The sequence below is a fragment of the Pongo abelii genome, chromosome 4 (genome assembly GCF_028885655.2).
Source record: "Pongo abelii isolate AG06213 chromosome 4, NHGRI_mPonAbe1-v2.0_pri, whole genome shotgun sequence".
NCBI classification, from domain to species: Eukaryota; Metazoa; Chordata; class Mammalia; order Primates; family Hominidae; genus Pongo; species Pongo abelii.
The window spans coordinates 136401952-136421859 of record NC_071989.2 but is presented as its reverse complement, the minus strand read 5'-3'; the positions used below and the strand labels follow the sequence as shown (position 1 = coordinate 136421859).

Genomic DNA, 19908 nt, shown 5'->3' with positions numbered 1-19908 from the left:
TGGTGTCTGCATGGGGGTCACCCCTTTCTAGAGCCTGCTCACATATCAGAGGTCTTCCCTAACAATGCTAAAACAGCACTACCCAGCCATCATCTAGCCACATTTAATTTTCCTCGCCCTGCTTTAATTTTGTTTATTGTCTCCTATCACTAGAATGAAAGCCCCATAACTTCGTTTTGTTCACTGCTATATCCCCAGCATTTAGAACAGTGTTGTTGTTGATGTTCAATAAGGATTTGTTGAATAACTAGGTTCACATTCATTTCACTTCAGCATGGAACTATACTGTAGACTTCCCAAATATATATATGTAACATATAATGAAATATCATTGAAAGCAAACACACTCCACACATAAGAACCAAGAAACTCTATTTTGGTCCTTTAAATTCTAGTCTCACAGGATTTTAAAATGTATGAACATAAATACACATAGAGAAGATATCAATTTGGCAGTGTACTGATTTTTTGCTACATTTTAAATCCCAAAATTTATCTTTCCTTCTACCCAGGAGATTTTTATGCTAAAAATTAAAAGCTGTTTTCTTAAATTCTACTATTTAACAAAGCAGTAGCTGCAGTTTTACCTGTTTGCCGCATTGTAGAACTACTTTAGTCAGTGTACACCTGGGGGAATGCATTTAGTATTATGGGTAAGCCTGACTTCAATGGCAAGTAGCATGGGTTTAGCAGGGTAAAGCCCCTGGCAAAACTGTGAAATCAGCCAAATTTGACTTTGCCACATGTAAATATTTCTTACCAGGGTCCCACCTTTACCCAGTTCTGGACACTACTATACTCTTCCCCTTACCCTCGAGAGACACATTCTTGTTCCCCCAGGGTGACTTCCAAGGACTAAAGCTATACACTGAAATGATTAATAGTGTGTGAAATTTCTTGACTAGACATCAACACAGCCCACTCAGAGAAGCAGCTCATGGTTAGAGGAGATACTGTAATTATTTAGTGTTTTACTTAAAGTCCTTGTTAAGTGACAGGAACTGCTCACCTGATTTGTACATTCCGTGAACAAATCTTTATTAACTGCCTATTCTCTGTATGAAGATAAACACATATATAGATGCTAGTGAAGAAGTCATAATAATCAATATTTACATCATCACATCTCCTGATTTCTGTCAGTTATATAATCATTCAACTCTCAGGAGTTCAAGGTAGAGAAATGTTGGTGGTAATCCCCAAGGGGTCCCCCTCAACAACTTTTTTATCTTAGAACAGGTCCAAGGGATAGAAAAGATAAAAAGAGAAGAACCTGCTGCTACCATGTCCTAGCATTAAAGTCAGAAAAACCTGGATGTGAAGTCCAAATTGAGCTGTACTACTATTTTTTTTTAGACAGGGTCCTGCTGTTTTGCCCATGCTGAAGTGCAGTGGCTGTTCACAGGCATCATCACAGTGCACTACAGTCTCAAACTCCTGGGCTCAAGCAATCCTCCTGCCTCAGCCTCCCAAGCAGCTGGGACAACAGGCTCCTACCATGGTGCCTGTCCTCCAGCTGTACTTTCTGTAAAAGTGGCTATTAAGCAATTTCTTGTGTTTCTTTCTCTTTTTTTTTTTTTTTTTTTTGGAGACAGAGTTTTGCTCGTTGCCCAGGCTGGAGTGCAATGGCGCAATCTTGGCTCACTGCAATCTCTACCTCCTGGGTTCAAGCGATTCTCCTGCCTCAGCCTCCCAAATAGCTGGGATTACAGGCATGCGCCACCACGCCTGGCTAATTTTGTATTTTTAGTAGTGACAGGGTTTCACCATGTTGTTAAGGCTGGTCTCGAACTTCTGACCTCAGGTGATCCACCCGCCTTGGCCTCCCAAAGTGCTGGGATTACAGGAGTGAGCCACCGCACCTGGACAATTTCTTCTGTTTCTATTAGCTCATTTCATCTTGAGTAAAATGTGTATAAGACCTATTTCTTAGGAATTACTGAAAATCCAACAAGCAAAGTGACACATGGAAGACAATATAGTTGCTCCCTTGACCTTTCCCCTTGTTAATGAGAAAGGCAAAAATATAAGAATCATATAGAAACCCTTGACATAGCACTAGCAAAAGGCTTCTAAGCCTTGGCCCAAGGACAGCTGCAATAGTAATGATACCTTTAAAAACAAAAATATTAGAAATTATGGTTTAGCGGTCAAAATAGTAAAACACACACACACAAAAAAAACCAAACAAAAACAAAAAACTATTTTAATAATGCTTTAAATCCAGTAGGAGCTAGTATGGATTGTCTACCACTCCACTTTCCACATTTGATAATCTTGCATTCCATCATACATGTTGAAGATGTCCATCAAATACTGTTACCCTCCACCTCTTATTTCTTCTTGTAGGGCCAAAAATCCATACTTTGATTTTTCACTCTGTGTGTGTACATATATACATGTTTAAATCAATTCCTGGCATCAGCTTTGAAGTTTCTGCCTTTCTAAAAACTCTTTTCTCTCAGCTTCCCCCAACACTGCTCTCCACGCCATTTGACAGTATGGCAGCTCTTCCTTAATTTCCTTTGCTAATGGCTCCTCAATCTCTGAGAGACCTTTAAACAATCTCCAAGTCCAATGCCAGACTCTATTTTCTGTTCTCTTATCTGCCACTCTCCCTAAGTAATTTAGTCCATGACTTTAAGCAACCAAATCTTTATATGTAAATATATATATATTTACATATATTTATACACACACACACACTGCCTCCTCCATGACTCTTGGAATAAGTTGTCTTTGTCTTTACAGGCTTCTGAAACAGAATAGCCTCAAATACAAACTTCTCCCAACCACCAAATCTATTCCTCCTCCAATATTTCTCATCTCAAGCAACAGTACCAACATCTATTAAGTTTCTCAAGTTCAAAATCTACAAGTCAGCTTCTTTCTCACTCCCACATCCAACCCTTTCTGCCACCAACCTTTACTATCTCTCACCCAGACCACAGTAATCACTTGAGTCTCTTTGCTTCCATTCTTGCCCCTGCCAATCCATTCTCCACCCAGAGCCTAAAGATGTTAAAACAAAATGGATCATGTGGCTACCCCACACAAAATTCTTCAATAGCGTCCCACTACATTTATAATGAAAAACAGTGATCTCCTTTTAGTTATGTTAATATACCACTCTTTCTCACCCCATTACCTTCATCCTTCATGTGCGCTGTCCCTTTGGTCTGGACTGTCATTCCACCCAATCATCAACTTACCCTTCAGGTCTCAGCTTCAATGTCATACTTCTCAAAAAAACGCCTTCCCAAAACCCAATTAAAATTAGGTCCTATTATATCTTTACAAGTATCCTTTTCTTTCATAATACTTAAAAAACAGTTATTAACTATGTTATTTGTCCAACTATTTTGTTAATGTCTGTCTAGGCAGAAGCAGTAACTGGTTTGCTAATCACCACATAATCCCACAGTGTCACAAGCATGTTGTCAACATCTAAGATACCCCCTTCCCCATTAACTAATAAATGGAGAACTCATGCCTACTGGTCCTAGAATGGCTATATAATATAGCAAGATGCACCAAGGATATTTATCTTTTCCCCTACAGTTGGACATCTAGACAAAATACTTTTAAAAAGTCAGTGATGGATAATGAAAGGAATTCAACTGGAGGGAAGACAATCCAGTCCTTTTCCCTAACAAGTTTCTGAAGTATTTTACTTCTTTTGTTCTTCTATAGTTCCCAACATAGAGTTAGTCCCATGGTAGACAATTATGCACTTAGTAGACCAAAGTAGAGTATATGCCAATCAATCGACTGCTAGAATTACGTGTTATAAAAATTCTAAATATTATAATTCACTGAAGGCTAGAAGCATTACAGAAGGTGTTAGAGGTGGAAGTCAATTTAGACAGAGTAAGGGACAACTACTGGGGATCCAGCCAACCTGTTATAACCCCTCCTGTCTGCCCCTCTTTCGACAGTGATGTATAGTCATATTTGTACTACTTAACACCCATTTCTTTAATCCATCTGCTAAAATTCTAAGCAAAATTATCTTCAACATGTAGTTATTAGTTAAGCCAATAAAACAGTGGCCATAAAGATTATGAGTGGCAGAAGGTAAACTACAAAGAATTAAACTACCTGTTGCATAAATGAAACTGAACATATTTTATATACTACATTCATCTAATAACGTAAGAATTAAGAGAATCTAAAATTGAGATCCTAGAGTCTCCTGAAGGGCCAATATAGGAGGGAAATAACAACTAGGTATTATTTTCCAGGCACTGAACATGGTCATTTCTATTGCGCTTTTTTTCTAATCTTCATGATAAGCCTGAAAAGCTGAAGCTGAGAGGTTGGGTGATTTCTTCAACTACCGTACAACTAACAGTACAGGTGTTGTTTTTTAGACACTTTGAACCAAAAAGCCAAGCAAAAAACACAGACACACAAATCTAAAGTTTTGGAGAACTTGAAGTGCTTTGTTATTGAGATAATTTAATTTAAAATAGCAAAAACTTCCCTAGGAAGCATATAAGCTCAAGATATATACCTTTCAATTGGATGTCTTTCTAAAACTTATGGGTAAATACAGATCACTTTACTGCTCACATACTTGGCTTTGGTAAAATAAATCTAAAATATATCTATAATATTTTCATTAGTAAAAATGTCCTAAGATAATGAAAATTGCCAGCTCCATATCTACTTTTGTCTACAATGATTTTCGAGTTTTGAAAAGAAAAAAGAATAACTTGATAGAAACTACAGGGGTATGAATAAAAAATGTTTTAGACATTGTTTCGCTTCTGATTATGACAAAATACCACAATGGAATAACAAGAATAGTACTATCTAAAGCTAAATGATCTCAGGCTTTTAAACAATCAATAAGCTGTAAGAGCTCTGTAATTACCTCTGTGTGAATGTTACATTATCAAACACTGGGACAAGTACAGTCTTGTATGAAATCACTGTATGAGATCAAATAATCATATCCAAAAGAAATCACATACTGGATTTAAACTTGTCCACACTGTGATCATTTCAACCTAAGTAGTACTATACTCTTGCGTTCACAAAATTCCATCAATATAGTCATTACACACTTGTAAAGGAAGACTTCAAGTAATCCCGGCTCATAAAAAAGTTAAACATTAAAGAAATCTCAAAAGCATCAATGTTATCTCAAAACAATGATATTGAACGCTGAAGAAATAAGTCTTACGTGACCATAAAAAATAGAGTTACAAAAATCAATGAGTTTATGGGGATGGTTTTCTGTTTACAAAGTGTAACTGCTTATTGCAAAGACCCCAAAGGTCTTTCTGGTCATCCTCTCAGAAAAACCAATTCTCCTGTTTCCCTTCTTTCTTTAAAGACTCGCCTCTCTCCCTTTTAATATACACCTCTCCCAAAACGTTTTCATTGCAAAAAAAAAGAGTTATGCCATTATTAGGAACAGCGTGTCCCAAGACAAGATCTCTATGATCCTTTGTATATTCAAGATTGCAAGAATTGAGCTTTAATAACTCATAGACCATAAACACACCCTGTTAAGATTTTCCTTCAAACAGCAACATTCCCACTCTTGGGATCCCTAATAGGCGTACATAAGTCACACAACACAATCTTTCAAAACTACACAGATGGTAGGTGCTCTCCAACCTCTCCCGAGAGATCCTCACTGCACATTCTCTTCTCAAGGGCCCACAAACACAACTGTCATTCAGAAGGGTGGTGACTGTTAAGCGTGTGTGGGAAAGAAAGTGCACACGAGATACCTAACTGGATGGGGAAGGTTGTTAAAGGCAGCCCTCCAGTATCACGTAACTAGCCAAACCCGCTACAAACTTTTGAGAGATTAAGTTACATTCCTCGGCAATTCCACCCTTGACAGCTGAATCCAGAGATGCCAGCAAGTCGTGCATGTCTACTACTCCCGCCACCTCAACTCGGGAAGAGTCTGCAGCCACATCCCGCGGTCGGCATGCACCAGGGGCTGGAGACGAAGGGAGGGATGGGCGAGCTCACCTTTTCCAGCTCGTCGTGGAGCTCCGCCAGGCTAGGCCGGAGCAGCTTCTCGCCCAGCTGCGCGGCTGTGTGCCGGTAGTGATCGATCCTGGGCACAGCGTCCATGGTGTTGTGGCCGAAGGTGCGCAGGTAGTAGGTGTTGGTGTGGGTATCATAATAGTAGTGCTGGTGGTGCCCACTGCCGCCGCCGCCGGAGTGCAGGCTGCTGCCCTCGCTCAGCACCGTGTCCCCGCCGTTCTGGAAGCTCACGTTGGGCCCGTCGACTCCGACCCCGGCCGCATCCGACAGGCTGTCTTCAGCCGACGAGGAGGCAGCTGGGTCCACGAAGTTCACGCGAAAGCGGCCCTTGGCTTCCTCGCTGCCTTTAGCCGGCCCGCTCTCGCCGCTGGCTTCCCCGTCCGCGGGGGTCTGCTTGGTCCCCGCCCCAGCACCAGCCGCCGCCGCTGCCGCCGCCGCCGCCGCCGCCGCAGCGGCCCGCCCGGCGTTCTCGGAAACCAGGTCCACCTGGAAACGGCTCTGGCTCGGGGTGGGCCCCAAGGGTCTGCCCAACCCGTCCCCGGCCGCCGCGGGGCCCTCATCGCGGACCCCGCCGCCGTCCCGGCTCGCGGGCGCAGCATCCTCCGGCACCGAGGGCACAGCCGTGCCGGGCAGTTCCACCCTGGCGGCGGCCAGCACAGCGGCTGGCGGCGTCTCCCCGACCCCGGCCAGTCCCGGGGCGCCGGAGGAGGGCGCCGTGGGCCGCGGCTCCATCGCTGCCCGACCCCCGGCGGAACTGCAGAGCCCAGCGGCCGTCTCCGGCAGCACGCCCTCCGCACCGCTGGCCGGCGGTGGCCACAGCCGCAAGGCCAGGTGAGGGAGTCTTTCTCCCCGCCGCCCGCGGGCCGCCGCTAGCCTGGACGGCCACAGACCGCTGGCAGCCGAGCGAGCGCGCGAGTGTGGCGGGCGCGGGGCGGGCCCCGCTGTTTAAAGCCTCGGCGGGGCTGCGGCGGCGGCGGCTTAGGCAGCAGCACGCGGGAGGCGGGGCCGGAGGCTCCTCCGCCCCTCAGCCCGCCCACCCACGGTCCCGCAGCGGTGCGCGGCTGAAGCTCCCTCAGCGATGCGGCCCTCCGCGGCTCCTGCGCGACCCCACGCGAAAGCGCCCCGTGCGAGGATCGCGGCCACCCAGTCCGCACGGGGCCACAGGCAGTGCTGGCAGCACGAACGGCGTGATCGGGGAACAGGCGCGGCTGCGCTCCGCCTCAGTGATGTCGCCGGGAGGATTTCCGCGCCGCTACCTCCTCTTCCGTCGCCTTCCTCCCACGCCTTCACCTCCCTCCCCCGCCGCGCTCTGCGGCGAAAAGGAGCGGGCTCTCAGGCCACCTCCCCTCTCTCCACCCGGGGGCCGCGCGTCAGTGGACCTGCAGCCCAGGCAACGGGGCTGCGGACGGCGCGCGTGCCCTGCCTCGCCTCACGCCGGTAGCTGATGCTCCCGCGGCAGCTGCCACCCCAGCGCCCCAGCCACGGCTTCAGAGACTCTCGCCCGCTGGCTTTTTTTTTTTTTCCCTCTTTGGTGAACTCGCAGTACTTGGGCTGAGCCCGAAATCTCGCGAGATGCTGCAGGCGTCAGTGCCGCTTCCCACTAGGCGCGTGGTACCCGAAGCCGGGCTGGAGCCGCAGGCCAGCCGCGATTCCTGCGGGCGATGCTGGGGGCTTTCCGGTGGGGGGCCGCAGCCGCTTCCGGAGCCGCGGGCGAGGTGCGTTCCCCAGCCTGATTTGCTCTGGGCTCTGACCCGCCGCCGCGAATCTCCGCTCGTAACTCCGGGCCTGAACCCGGAGGAGGGAGGATTTCCTCTGTGCAGCTTTCAAGCGGTAGACTCACCCTGCCAGGCAGACCTAGATTGGCATAACCAGAGATTAATTCCAGTTGTGATGCAGTGGGTGTTTACACACTTCTGATGACACCTTTATTTTAAAAGCAGATGTTCCAAGGTGAGAAGGGAGTCTCGTTGAGACGTCATGTTGTTTCAAGACGAGTTTTAATTTAAGGCATTTCCAAAAGTGATATGAAGCTCATCTCTCAGAATACAATGCCGGCAATAACTACCCATGGAGTCCTTACCAGGAGGTTTCTGCGTGATTTGGGTTGTGCAAAATTCCTCTGCTTATATAGAAATAGAAAGGTACTCCTCTGCAGGTCTAGTTTCTTTTCGGTAAAATGTAAGGGAATATAACTGTGTTCCCACTTTCTTAGCAGCAGAAATTTTTAAACCTAGATTATGCCCAAAGTCCTAAGTAAAATCAATGAATGGCGTCCTCCAATCACTTGGTTTTTATTTATGTACTTTATTTATTTTTTGTTTGGGGTTTTTTTGTTTGTTTGTTTTTGTTTTTTTTTTTGAGACGGAGTCTCGCTCTGTCGCGCAAGCTGTAGTGCAGGGGCGCGATCTCGTCTCACTGCAAACTCCGCCTCTTCGGTTCACGCCATTATCCTCCTGCCTCAGCCTCCTGAGTAGTTGGGACTACAGGCGCCCGCCACCACGCCCGGCTAATTTTTTGTATTTTTAGTGGAGACGGGGTTTCACCGTGTTAGCCAGGATGGTCTGGATCTCCTGACCTCGTGATCCGCCCGCCTCAGCCTCTCCAAGTGCTGGGATCACAGGCATGAGCCACCGCGCCCGGCCCTTGTATTTTTAAACTTGACTTTATAGAGACGAACACCATCGTTTGCTGAACACTTGAAACGTGATGAAAGAGCCACAGAGTTGGCAGAACTGTTTGAAAATGCTGTAAGTAAAAGCTGCAACCAGGCAATTTTCAAAAAATTTTCATAAACATGATCTTATTTGAACTTGACAACTTTTCAGCCTATTTTATTATCTCTATTTTTAAAGACGGTGAGAGGGAAAAACAGCTGTTGCATCAGGATTTTTAAAGCTCCTTTTGAGCTTTAATAATAACCAGAGGAGGCCAGAAAAATGAGGTGGTCCTTCAAGCAATGCAGTTTTCTACTAGGGAATTGCTGCATTAGTAGTTGATCTGTGCAGTACCTTTCAGCTCCACAACGAATTCTGCCACTATTGGAATTCAACATTCATTTAGTTGAATAAATACTGAACAGCTACTATGAGCTACTCTGTATTTACGGGATATAGCAGTGAGCAAAACGGACAATCCCATCTCTCATGGAGTTCTTTCTAGTGAGAAAGAGAAACAATAGACAAGATAAATAGGTAAAATACATAGCATCCAAGCAGTGTGTACTAAGGAAAGGGAAATGGGATATTTGTGTGAAATAGGGATCATAAAATTTTCCATAGGATGGCCTCACTGAGAAGGTGATATTTGAGTGAGTAAGTGAGTGATGTGAGTTCTTAGGAAAAAAAGTGTCTGAAGCAGAGGGAAACCAAAGACCCAAAGGCAGGAGCATGCCTAGCATGCTCACGGAATTGCATGTAAGCCAGTTTGGCTGGAACTTGCTTAAGAGATGGGAAGAATCAAAGGCAATTACATCAGAGAGCTTAGGATATGGGACGTAGTAGATCAGAATGTTTAGGAACTTTTTTGGCTGTTAGACATACTTGACTTTGAGTAGAATGGTGTGTTAGTCAGCTCAGGCTGCCATAACAAAATACATAGATTGGGTGGCTCAAACAGTAGAAATATATTTTCTCACAGTTCTGCAGGCTGGAAGTCTGAGATCAGAATGCCAGCATGATCATGTTCGGGTTTTCTTTTTGGCTTGCAGACAGTACCTTCTCAGTGTCTCCTCAGATGATAGAGCGTTGTCTTTTTCTTTTCTTATAAGGGCGCCAGTTCTGTGGAATCAGGGCTTTACCCTGATGACCTCATTTAACCTTAATTACCTCCTTAAAAGCATTGTCTCTAATACAGTTACATAGGAGTGAGGAGAGGATTAGGGCTTCAGTATATTAATTTGGCAGGGTACACAACAGTCCTTGGCAGATGGCAAGTTGTTGGAAGGTTTCAGTGGAGGAATGACATCTGCCATTTTTAAAGGATTCATCTGGCTGTCATGTAGGTAGGCAAGGGATAAATGGTTGGGTCAAAGAAGCAAGGAGATGTGTTAAGAGGTATTACAGCAATCCAGGAAGTGATGGTAGTGCTTTGACCACAGTGGGTAGCAGTGGAAATGGGGAAAAGTAGTTGAATTATGGGGACACAATAGAATTTGCTGATGGATGTGAAGTGTGAGAGTCCAAGGGTTTTGATCTGAGCAACTGGAAGAATAGTATTGCTATTTTCTGAGATGGCAAACGAGGTTAAAGGAACAGGTTTGGGTGGGATGAATATCAGGAGCTTAGTCTGAGATGTCTGTTGGAAGAAACACACAAATGTGTAGTAATAATAAATAGTAGTCACTCATATAAATTTGTAACTGCAGACAGAAGTTCTAGGAGATAGGAACGTAGTATAAGGAAAATGCAAAATAGGCCAGACTTAGTCAAGACAGAAGTGACTTTTTAGCAAAGGTCTAAAGGAAAATTAGGACCAAACTGTCACTAGAGGGTTTCAAACAAGGGAAATATTGTGGACAAATGCCCTCATGGAGTGAGCAGGGACTATCAAAGAAGCAAGAAGCTTGAAATCAGTTTGGTTAAGGCATAGGGAGGGATTGGGGGCAAAAGTAGTAAGAGATGTGTCTGTATTCTAAAAGCCCTATAAAAGCATTAATGGGTTTCTAGATAGACTGAGGGGCACATAATTAGATTTGTGCTTATTAAAACTCTCTAGGCCTGGCAAGTTGGCTCAAACCTGTAATCCCAGCACTTGGGAGGCCAAGGTGGGTATATGGCTTGAGCTCGGGAGTTCGAGACCAGCCTGGACAACAATAATGAAACCCCATCTCTACCAAAAAAAACCCCACAAAAATTAGCGGGGCGTAGTGGCACACACCTGTATTCCCAGCTCCCTGGGATGCTGAGGTCGGAGGATCACTTGAGGTGGAGGTTGTAGTGAGCTATGATTGCGCCACAGCACCCAGCCTGGGCGACAGAGTGAGACGCTGTCTCAAAAAATAAATAAACAAAAATAAAACTAGTTATATTATGATCAGAAGAGCGGAGAAGAGGAAGAGTAAGCATGGAAAGGCAGGACACAATTTCACTAATCTAGCCGTGAGTTGATAGTAGTAATAGTAGTTAACCTTTATAGAGAATTTATGTCTTGGATACTGTGCCAAAATCTATACATTCATAATCTTACTGAATTCTCGCAACACTATGAAGAAAATCATAAGATTACATCCATTTTACAGAAGAAAAACTTGGTTAAGGAAAAAATAAGTAATTCCAACATTAGTGAGAACATAAAAGACCTACAAAGGGCAGGTGGCCTAAGAGGTGAGAAGAAAATCAGATGAAGGCATTTGAAAACATCAGCTGTGTTAAATTGGGCCAAGAGGCAGAGAAAAATGAGTTGAATATATATTGACTTTAGTAACATGTATTAGCCAACAAAATGAGGGAGCAATGCAGTGAGGGGAGGGCCACAAACATTCCAGGAAATATCAAAATGTATTATGTGAAACTTACGAAAAATTTATCAGGAGAGATCTCCTTTACTTAATTGTTGGCAAATATTTCATTGTCAGACTTACCAGGTGTCAGTTTAGAGACTAACCTTGAGAACAGACTTGCTGTCAGTGCCATGGTGGGAACCTGACTGACTTTGCTGTATTTCCTTTTTGCCACAAGGCCAGCCTTTGACATTGTGTGTGTCTGAGTACTTAATAATATTTATTTCATGTAGTTGGAATTTTAGGATTAGAAGTGACTTGCGTAGTTGTTATTCCAAACTTCTCAATTCACAAATGGCAAAGTATCCTAAAAGAAGATATAAATTATGTTAGACCTACAACTTCTCATATCTGCAGCATCAGAACATGTGAAGTGCAAAGCCATGTAGAACCTTTGAAATCAGCTCCCTTTTCCTTTTTTTTCTTATAGTGAGTTTTAGTTAGACATGCTGTGCTGACATTCTGCATGGTTGTGGCTTTGCTGTTTTATTAGATGGCATTCAGAGTACAAATTGAGTAAATGGTATTTCCCTTCAGAAATAATGTGATTATTCTATTACAGAAAAAAAAAAAGTTACCCTAAAGAAGCTTTTTTATAGGTCTAGCACAGTAGCTCATGCCTATAATCCCAGCACTTTGGGAGGCCGAGGCAGGCGGATCAGATGAGGTCAGGAGTTTGAGATCAGCCTGGCCAACATGGGGAAACCCTGTCTCTACTAAAAATACAAAAATTAGCTGGGTGTAGTGTTGTGTGTCTGTAATCCCAGCTACTAGGGAGGCTGAGGCATGAGAATTGCTTGAACCCGGGAGGCAGAGGCCGCATTGAGCCGAGACTGCAGCACTACGCTGTAGCCTGGGCGACAGAGTGAGACTCTGTATCCAAAAAAAAAAAAGCTTGTTTTTTTTTGTAAGAAACAAAGCTTGTTTATGTAAAAAAAAAAAAAAAAAAAAAATCTTGTTATGTAGTAACTGTTAAAATTTTGCTTTCTTACCTAAGTCCCAGTCACCCTCTTCCTTAATTAAAAATATTATAAAGATTTTAGTCATAGAATTAAACATTAATTGAAATTGTACTGTGCTTTTCCTCTAGACAATATACAAATTCATACTTGTAAATTATATCTTTCAAAAGAGACAGCTCAAGTTTTTTGCTTACCCAGGTAGTAAATTCATGACAAATGCATTTAAAAAACAGTCTTTCTTTCTTATCCCTACTTTTGTCTACACATGTATTTGTTGTAAAGCTATTCAAGGAAATCTTTTCCAATTTAAAATCTGTATTAGAAAAGTTATTTGTGATTACTTTTGTACTTCTAACTATACAGGCTGTGGATACTTGCAAACTTCAAAGTTCAAAATTGTTATCAAATATTAATATTTGAAGGAATTACTTGTATATAATAGCTTAGTGATTACACACATGGACTCCAGCACCAGACTGCCTGGATTTGAATCTCAGCTCCATCAGCTCCATCAGCTCCGCTATTTGTTGCGTGATCTTGGCCTAGTGTGACCTCTGTGCCTCAGTTTCCTAATTTATAAAATGGGGTATAACAATGGTAGCTTTTTTTTTTTTTTTAGGCAGAGTCTCGCTCTGTACCCAGTCTGGAGTGCAGTGGTAAGATCACAGCTCACTGCAGCCTTGATCTCCTAGGCTCAAGTGATCCTCCCACCTCAGCCTCCTGAGTAGCTGGGACCGCAGGTGCAAGCCACCATGTCCGGCTAATTTTTTTGTTTTTTGTAGAGACAGGGTATGGCCATGTTGCCTAAGCTGGTCTTGAACTCCTGGACTTAAGCAGTCAGCCTTCCAAAGTGCTAGGATTACAGGCGTGAGCCACCACACCCTCATACTTGTGGAGCTATGAGGATTACATAAAGTACTATTCGTAAGGTACTTAGAATAGTGCCTGATAATATGGTAAGGCCTAATGTATGTTAACATTAAATAAATGCTTAAAACTTAATATTTTATTGAAAAAACAAACAGGGCTAAGATACAACCTTTAGGTCATATCTTTTCTTGCAAGTATGTCCTGTTTTATTTTTTACTTTGCTTTTTGTTTTGATTTTGAGAAGTATTTAGGTAATTTTTTGAGTAGCATGTAAGCTATTTTTTTTTTCTGTTACAGATTTTTAGGGCAGTTTTTAGTGTCATTATGTTGCTGCTACATATTTGGAAGATGGAACAAGCCCAGACAAAGGATGATTCTTTTTTACTCATCTTAAACCCATTTTTTTTTCCTTCATCTGAGCCCCTTAAAACTAATGTGTTACTGGTAAGTTGGTGTGTGCCTGTAGTCCCAGCTACTAGGGAGGCTGAGCCAGGAGTATCGCTTCAGCCCCAGAGTTCAAGACCAGCCTGGACAACATAGCAAGACTCCTGTCTTAAAAAAAAATCTGTACAAATATGTTATAGGAACATTTTCTCTGCATTCACTACATTGCACTATACTTTAAAAAAAGAGATTTAAAATACAAATACTGACACTTAACACACATGTACTCATATCTTAATAATTAGTTTAATTGCTTCCCTTTTATGGAGTCAAATAATATAATGCATTTCCTAACTAATTGTATACTTATATTTTCCTCAATGTTAATGAAAAATCTCTAATATTTTTATCCTCTTATATTTCTTAATGATTAATCCATTTTCACTTTTAAAAAGCCATAAAAATAAGATATGTTTTTATAATTATTCCAGATGCCTGAAATTTTGTAAAAATCATAAATGTGGAAAAGATCTTAAAGGGTTATGTAATAAGCCCCTACTTTGCACAGTGTTCTACCTTTGACACTTTTGTTTTAAGAAAATAATTTCTAGTAACACATCCTGGTGGTTACAAGTCCTTATGCCATAGCATTGGACATTAATAATCACTGAAATACTTATTGAGGAATAAGATGTTCTTCCTAATGACTAAATTAAATTATTCTCATTATAATTCAGTTCTTTGGCTTTTTGTCCCATTCTTCAGAGGTTATGGTAACCCATAAAAGTGTAAGGTTCCCCTTCCTGTGACCATGTGTTCTCATTGTTCAATTCCCACCTATGAGTGAGAATATGCGGTGTTTGGTTTTTTTGTTCTTGCGATAGTTTACTGAGAATGATGAAGGGGAACATCACACTTCGGGGACTGTTGTGGGGTGGGGAGAGGGGGGAGGGATAGCACTGGGAGATATACCTAATGCTAGATGACGAGTTAGTGGGTGCAGCGCACCAGCATGGCACATGTATACATATGTAACTTACCTGCACGTTGCGCACATGTACCATAGAGCCTAAAGTATAATAATAATAATAATCATCATCATCATCATCATCATCATAAAAAGAAAAAAAAAACAATTGTAAATAAAAAAAGATTATGAAGAAAAATATGCTGGGTAGGCTGGCATATTCAAATAATTGCCTTAGCATCTGTTATTTTTCAAAAGTAGTTATGGTGGAATAAGGTTTCCTGAAATTTCCTTATTCCATGGGTAAAATCTAGTAATTAAATTTTGTAGATTAAAAAAAAAAAGGTGTAAGGTTATTTTCAGTTTTATTTTCTAAATGATTTCCTCTTGCATGTCATTATAGGACCAAATTTCTAAGTATGTAATTATTTTTATTACTTTCCTCTGGGCCCTTTCCAAGTAATTTAATCTTCCTTTAAATGTGGGCCAAAACTATTAGGTTCAATATTGCAGTTTTTAAAAACATGAGTATGAAGGTAAAGGCAGGTTATTACAGTTCATGTAATTGTTTTCATTTAAAACTGAAGTACCAGCCGACTTTGAATATGGCCCTGAGTATCAGCTCTTCTGATTAGTCAAGAAATGTTTCTTGTTTTTTAAGAGATTTGAACTAAAATTCCACCTCAATTGTAACCAATTTCTTTTTTTTTTTTTTTTTTGAGACTGAGTTTCTCTCTGTTGTCCAGGCTGGAGTGCAGTGGCATGATCTCAGCTCACTGCAACCTCCGCCTCCCGGGTTCAAGTGATTCTCCTGTCTCAACCTCCCAAGTAGCTGGGATTACAGGTGCTCACGAACAGGCCTGGTTAATTTTTGTATTTTTAGTAGAGATGGAGTTTTACCGTGTTGGCCAGGCTGGTCTCAAACTCCTGACTTCAAGTGATCTACCTGCCTTGACCTCCTAAAGTGCTGGGATTACATGCTGAGACATCCACCATGCCTGGTTGAATTGTAACCAATTTCTAAAGACATAAAATTCTTAATATATATTATATAATATAGATAGATATTAAATTATTGATATATATTCCATATTATATAATTATTGATATACTATAATATATAATTCTTGATATATAATAGGATATATATCAAGAATTTAATATCTATAGAAGTCAAGTAGATATTTATTATTTATAATATCTCTAATTATAAATTAATACATAATTAATGTAGAAGTCATAGAAAAAAGCAAAAGGAAGTAACACTTATAATGCCATCACCCTGAAATAACATTTTCCTGTTTATGGTATTACAAAATGATTTATGTTATGTTTTGTAGTTTTTAAAACCAGTAATGTGAACATTTCTCCATATATGAAAATGGGTATCTTGCAATTGCATGATTTCTAATGGCTTCATAATATTGCATCATGTAGATTTATCATAATTTACTGAATCTATCACCTATTTTTGAACCCTGTTTATTTCATTTATAAATAAGAGCATTGGACATCTTTGTGCACATATCTTTCTTAATTGAGTATTTCCTTAGGATAAATTCTTAGAAGTGAAATAGCAAGGTATTTATATTTTTAAAACTTTCGGCATACATATCAAAATTGATTTTCAGAAAGGTTATTATCAGTTTATCCTTCTGTCAACATTGTGTTTGAATTCCTGCCTTCCACCACCCTTATAAAGTCTGAGTAAAATCTTTCTTCTTAATCTTTGTCAATCTGATTAGCAAAAAAAAAAAAAAAAAGAAGTTTAATTTGCAGATCATTGACTTCTAGTGAGGTTATAGTTTTTAAAGTTTCTTAATCATTTATATATTTTTATTTCTGAGTTGCCCATTGATATCTATAGAAGACCATTACTGTATCCTAGAAGTGGGGTTTCCATTCCGTGGTTTCCATTCTGTCTTGTTGTGGTGATAGCATACAAATTTTTCTTGTTTTTGTTTGGGTTTTGTTTTGTTTGTGTAGTTTTGGAAGGACATAATAGAAGAGCTTGCCTGCCCCAGCCAAATTGTGAACGTATGACCACATGTGCCAGTCTGGCTCTCCTAAGTGTTTGGAATTTTGGGTGGTGTGATGCAAAGTCAGAAAAGTAAGTCCATTTGTGGGGCTCTTAGTTGCTTATATCTCACTTCCTCCCTCCCTGGGCAGCTGCCTTGCCTGAGGAAAACCCAAGGCCACTAACTAACTGATGGTCAATATAAAGGGCATTGACTGTATTTGGGACAATTCTAAAGAGCCACTACCTCAAAGAACACCCTGTAGGATGGACTGAGGCTTCAGCTGCATCCTCACTGTGAGTCTGCTTCTTCCTCTGCCCAATCCTGCCTTCCTCATTTCCTTATAGTTGTGTCTCCTGAGAGCACTCTCCATCAAACTTTCTCTATGCCATTTCTCTGTGCTTTCTCTATGCCATCTCTGTGCCACCTCAGTCTGTTTCTAAGGAACTGTCCATTCCAGTGGCAGTACTCAGGGAAGACAGTATGGTAGTTCCTGCCACCAGCACCCTCTGGAACTACTTCCGTTGTCCTTTCTGCATCTGTTTCTTCTTTCTTTTAACTTTCCCATACTCTTAACAGTAATTCACTTCATCTAAGTTAACCAGAGTCTTGGTTTCTGTGGCTTGCAACCAAAAATCTGTATTGATACAATGTTCTTTGTCATTTTACCCATTTTAAGAGCTTTTTCATGTATTATGGACAAAAACCCTAAACTAAATTGGTTTTCTCCAGTTAGTTGCATTGCAGTTTTGTTTATCATAGTGTTGACATTCAACTATTGAGAAAATTTATTACTGTAAGTATCTTGGTCTTTGTGTGTGTGTGATTTTTACTTTGATGTAATGCAGGAGTCCCCAACCCCTGGGCCACAGAACAGTACCATTAGGAACCAGGCTGCACAGCAGGAGATGAGAAGTGGGCAAGCAAGGGAAGCTTCATCTGTATTTACAGCCACTCCCCATCACTCGCATTACTGCCTGAGCTCCATCTCCTGTCAGATCAGCAGGGGCATTAGATTCTTATAGGAGCATGAACCCTATTGTGAACTGTGCATGTGAAGCATCTAGGTTGCGTGCTCCTTATGAGAATCTAATGCCTGATGACCTGTGACTGTCTCCCAACACCCCCAGCTAGGACCATCTAGTTACAGAAAAACAAGTTCAGGGCTCCCACTGATTCTATGTTGTGGTGAGTTGTATAATTATTTCACTATATATTACAATGTAGTAATAATAGAAATAAAGTGCACAATAAATGTAATGTCCTTGAATCATCCCAAAGTCATCCACCCTCACCACCCCAGTCCATGGAAGAAAATGGTCCCTGGTGCCAAAAAGGTTGGGGACCGCTGATGTAATGCCTGGAGAGACCTTTAATGTCACATGAGCATATACATAAAAATTCATGTGTACATATTTTTAAGATTTTGTTTTTATCCCCTAATTCTTATGACAAAGATTTTTGCCTTGACTAATGACAATGATTCAACTATTTCCTACAAATAATTTAACCGAGTATTTAGACTTTTATGTTAAAATTTTCTATAACAATACCTTCAAATTTCAGTGCTGAAATAACAGACATTTCTGTTTTACTCAGACAGCAATCTAGAAATAACCTGTCTGAAGCTGGCCAGGCAGCTCTGTCATTCTCATCAGGAGGCTTCTTTATCTGAATTAAAGATGGGAGCCTTTATTTGTTGCTATTATCTCATCAGTGAGAAGGAAAACCTAGAGAGGAGAAAACAACTTCCTACCATACACACACACCAAATCTTATTGGTCCAAAGTTAGGCAGTCAGCTGTACATAGCAGATTGGGAAATAGTCTTTTACTGGAATCCCCCGTGATGACAAGTTCTGCCCATTGGTAGAAACCTGTGTTTTCCTGTGTTATAAAGGGTTATAAAACATTTTTAATACTAGTATTAAAATGGTATTATGTTGAACATGTAACTGAAAATGTTCCTACAAATATTAAGTGAAAATTAACATATGGCTACGATTTAAAAGAAATGTTCCCCTTACAAAATGGTTTGTGTGTGCTGTGTACCTGTGTGTGCATGTATACAATAACAATTCAAAACTTCTCTTCACTCTCCTTCACCACTGCTACCATATATTTAAATGTGGAACATGAGTTAAGAAGATTTCGGTTTTGGCCAGGCATGGTGTATCAGTTCATTTTTACACTGCTGATAAAGGTATACCTGAGACTGGGTACTTTATAAATAAAAAGAGGTTGAATGGACTCACAGTTCCACGTGGCTGGGGAGGCCTCACAATCATGGTGGAAGGCAAGAGGTATGTCTTACATGGTGGCAAACAAGAATAAGAGCCAAGTGAAAGGCGTTTCCCCTTATAAACACATCAGATCTCGTAAGACTTATTCACTAACAGGGGAACAGTACAGGGGAAACTGCCCCCGTGATTCAATTATCTTCCACCGTGTCCCTTCCACAACATGGGGGAGTTATGGGACCTACAATTCAAGATGAGATTTGCCAAACCCTATCACTTGGTGTCTCACACCTGTAATCGTAGCACTTTGGGAGGCTGAGGTGGCAGGATCTCTTGAGCTCAGGCGTTCGAGACCAGCCTGCGCAACAGGGTGAAACCCCAACTCTGCAAAAAATACAAAAATTAGCCGTGCATGGTGGCACACGCCTGTTGTCTCAGCTATTTGGGAGGCTGAGGTGGGAGAACTCATTGAGCCCAGGAGGCAGAGATTTTGAGATTTTAGTGAGCCAAGATCACGCCACTGCCCTCCAGCCTGGGTGATGGAGTGAGACCCCATCTCAGAAAACAAAAGGCTGGGCGTGGTGGCTCACGCCTATAATTCCAGCACTTTGGGAGGCCGAGGCAGGTGGATCACGAGGTCAAGAGATCAAGACCATTCTGGCAAACATGGTGAAACCCCGTCTTTACTAAAAATACAAAAATTAGCCGGGTGTGGTGGCGCACGCCTGTAATCCCAGCCACTTGGGAGGCTGAGGCAGGAGAATCACTTGAACCCAGTACGCGGAGGTTGCAGTGAGCCGAGATCATGTCACTGCACTCCAGCCTGGCAACAGAGTGAGACTCCATCTCAAAGAAAAAAAAAGAAAAAGAAAAAAAATTGTTTTGTTAAGTAGTGGTTTTTAGCCTCTTGACATGCTTCTTATACTTTTTTTTTTTTCGTCTCTTAGAGGTTTCTT

The 19908-nt window shown here is 41.6% G+C and overlaps 2 protein-coding genes across 3 annotated transcripts in view; one reads left to right on the top strand and one right to left on the bottom strand.

Moving 5' to 3' along the window:
- The window catches only part of SLC12A2 (solute carrier family 12 member 2), a 104249-nt gene extending 97252 nt beyond the window's left edge, over positions 1-6997 (bottom strand). Inside the window, exon 1 of one of the 2 annotated variants that reach the window (XM_002815842.6) lies at positions 5998-6997. In XM_002815842.6, coding sequence (XP_002815888.3) covers positions 5998-6747 — 750 coding nt within the window. In that variant the 5' untranslated portion in view covers positions 6748-6997. The remainder of the gene's footprint in view (positions 1-5997) is intronic. The other variant, XM_002815841.5, reaches the window with a different exon arrangement.
- A 463-nt stretch (positions 6998-7460) lies between these two features.
- Positions 7461-19908, top strand: part of LOC100937994 (uncharacterized) — a 123902-nt gene continuing 111454 nt past the window's right edge. The window contains exon 1 of the mRNA XM_024247049.3: positions 7461-7730. Within this exon, the coding sequence (XP_024102817.1) occupies positions 7588-7730 (143 nt within the window). The 5' untranslated portion in view covers positions 7461-7587. The remainder of the gene's footprint in view (positions 7731-19908) is intronic.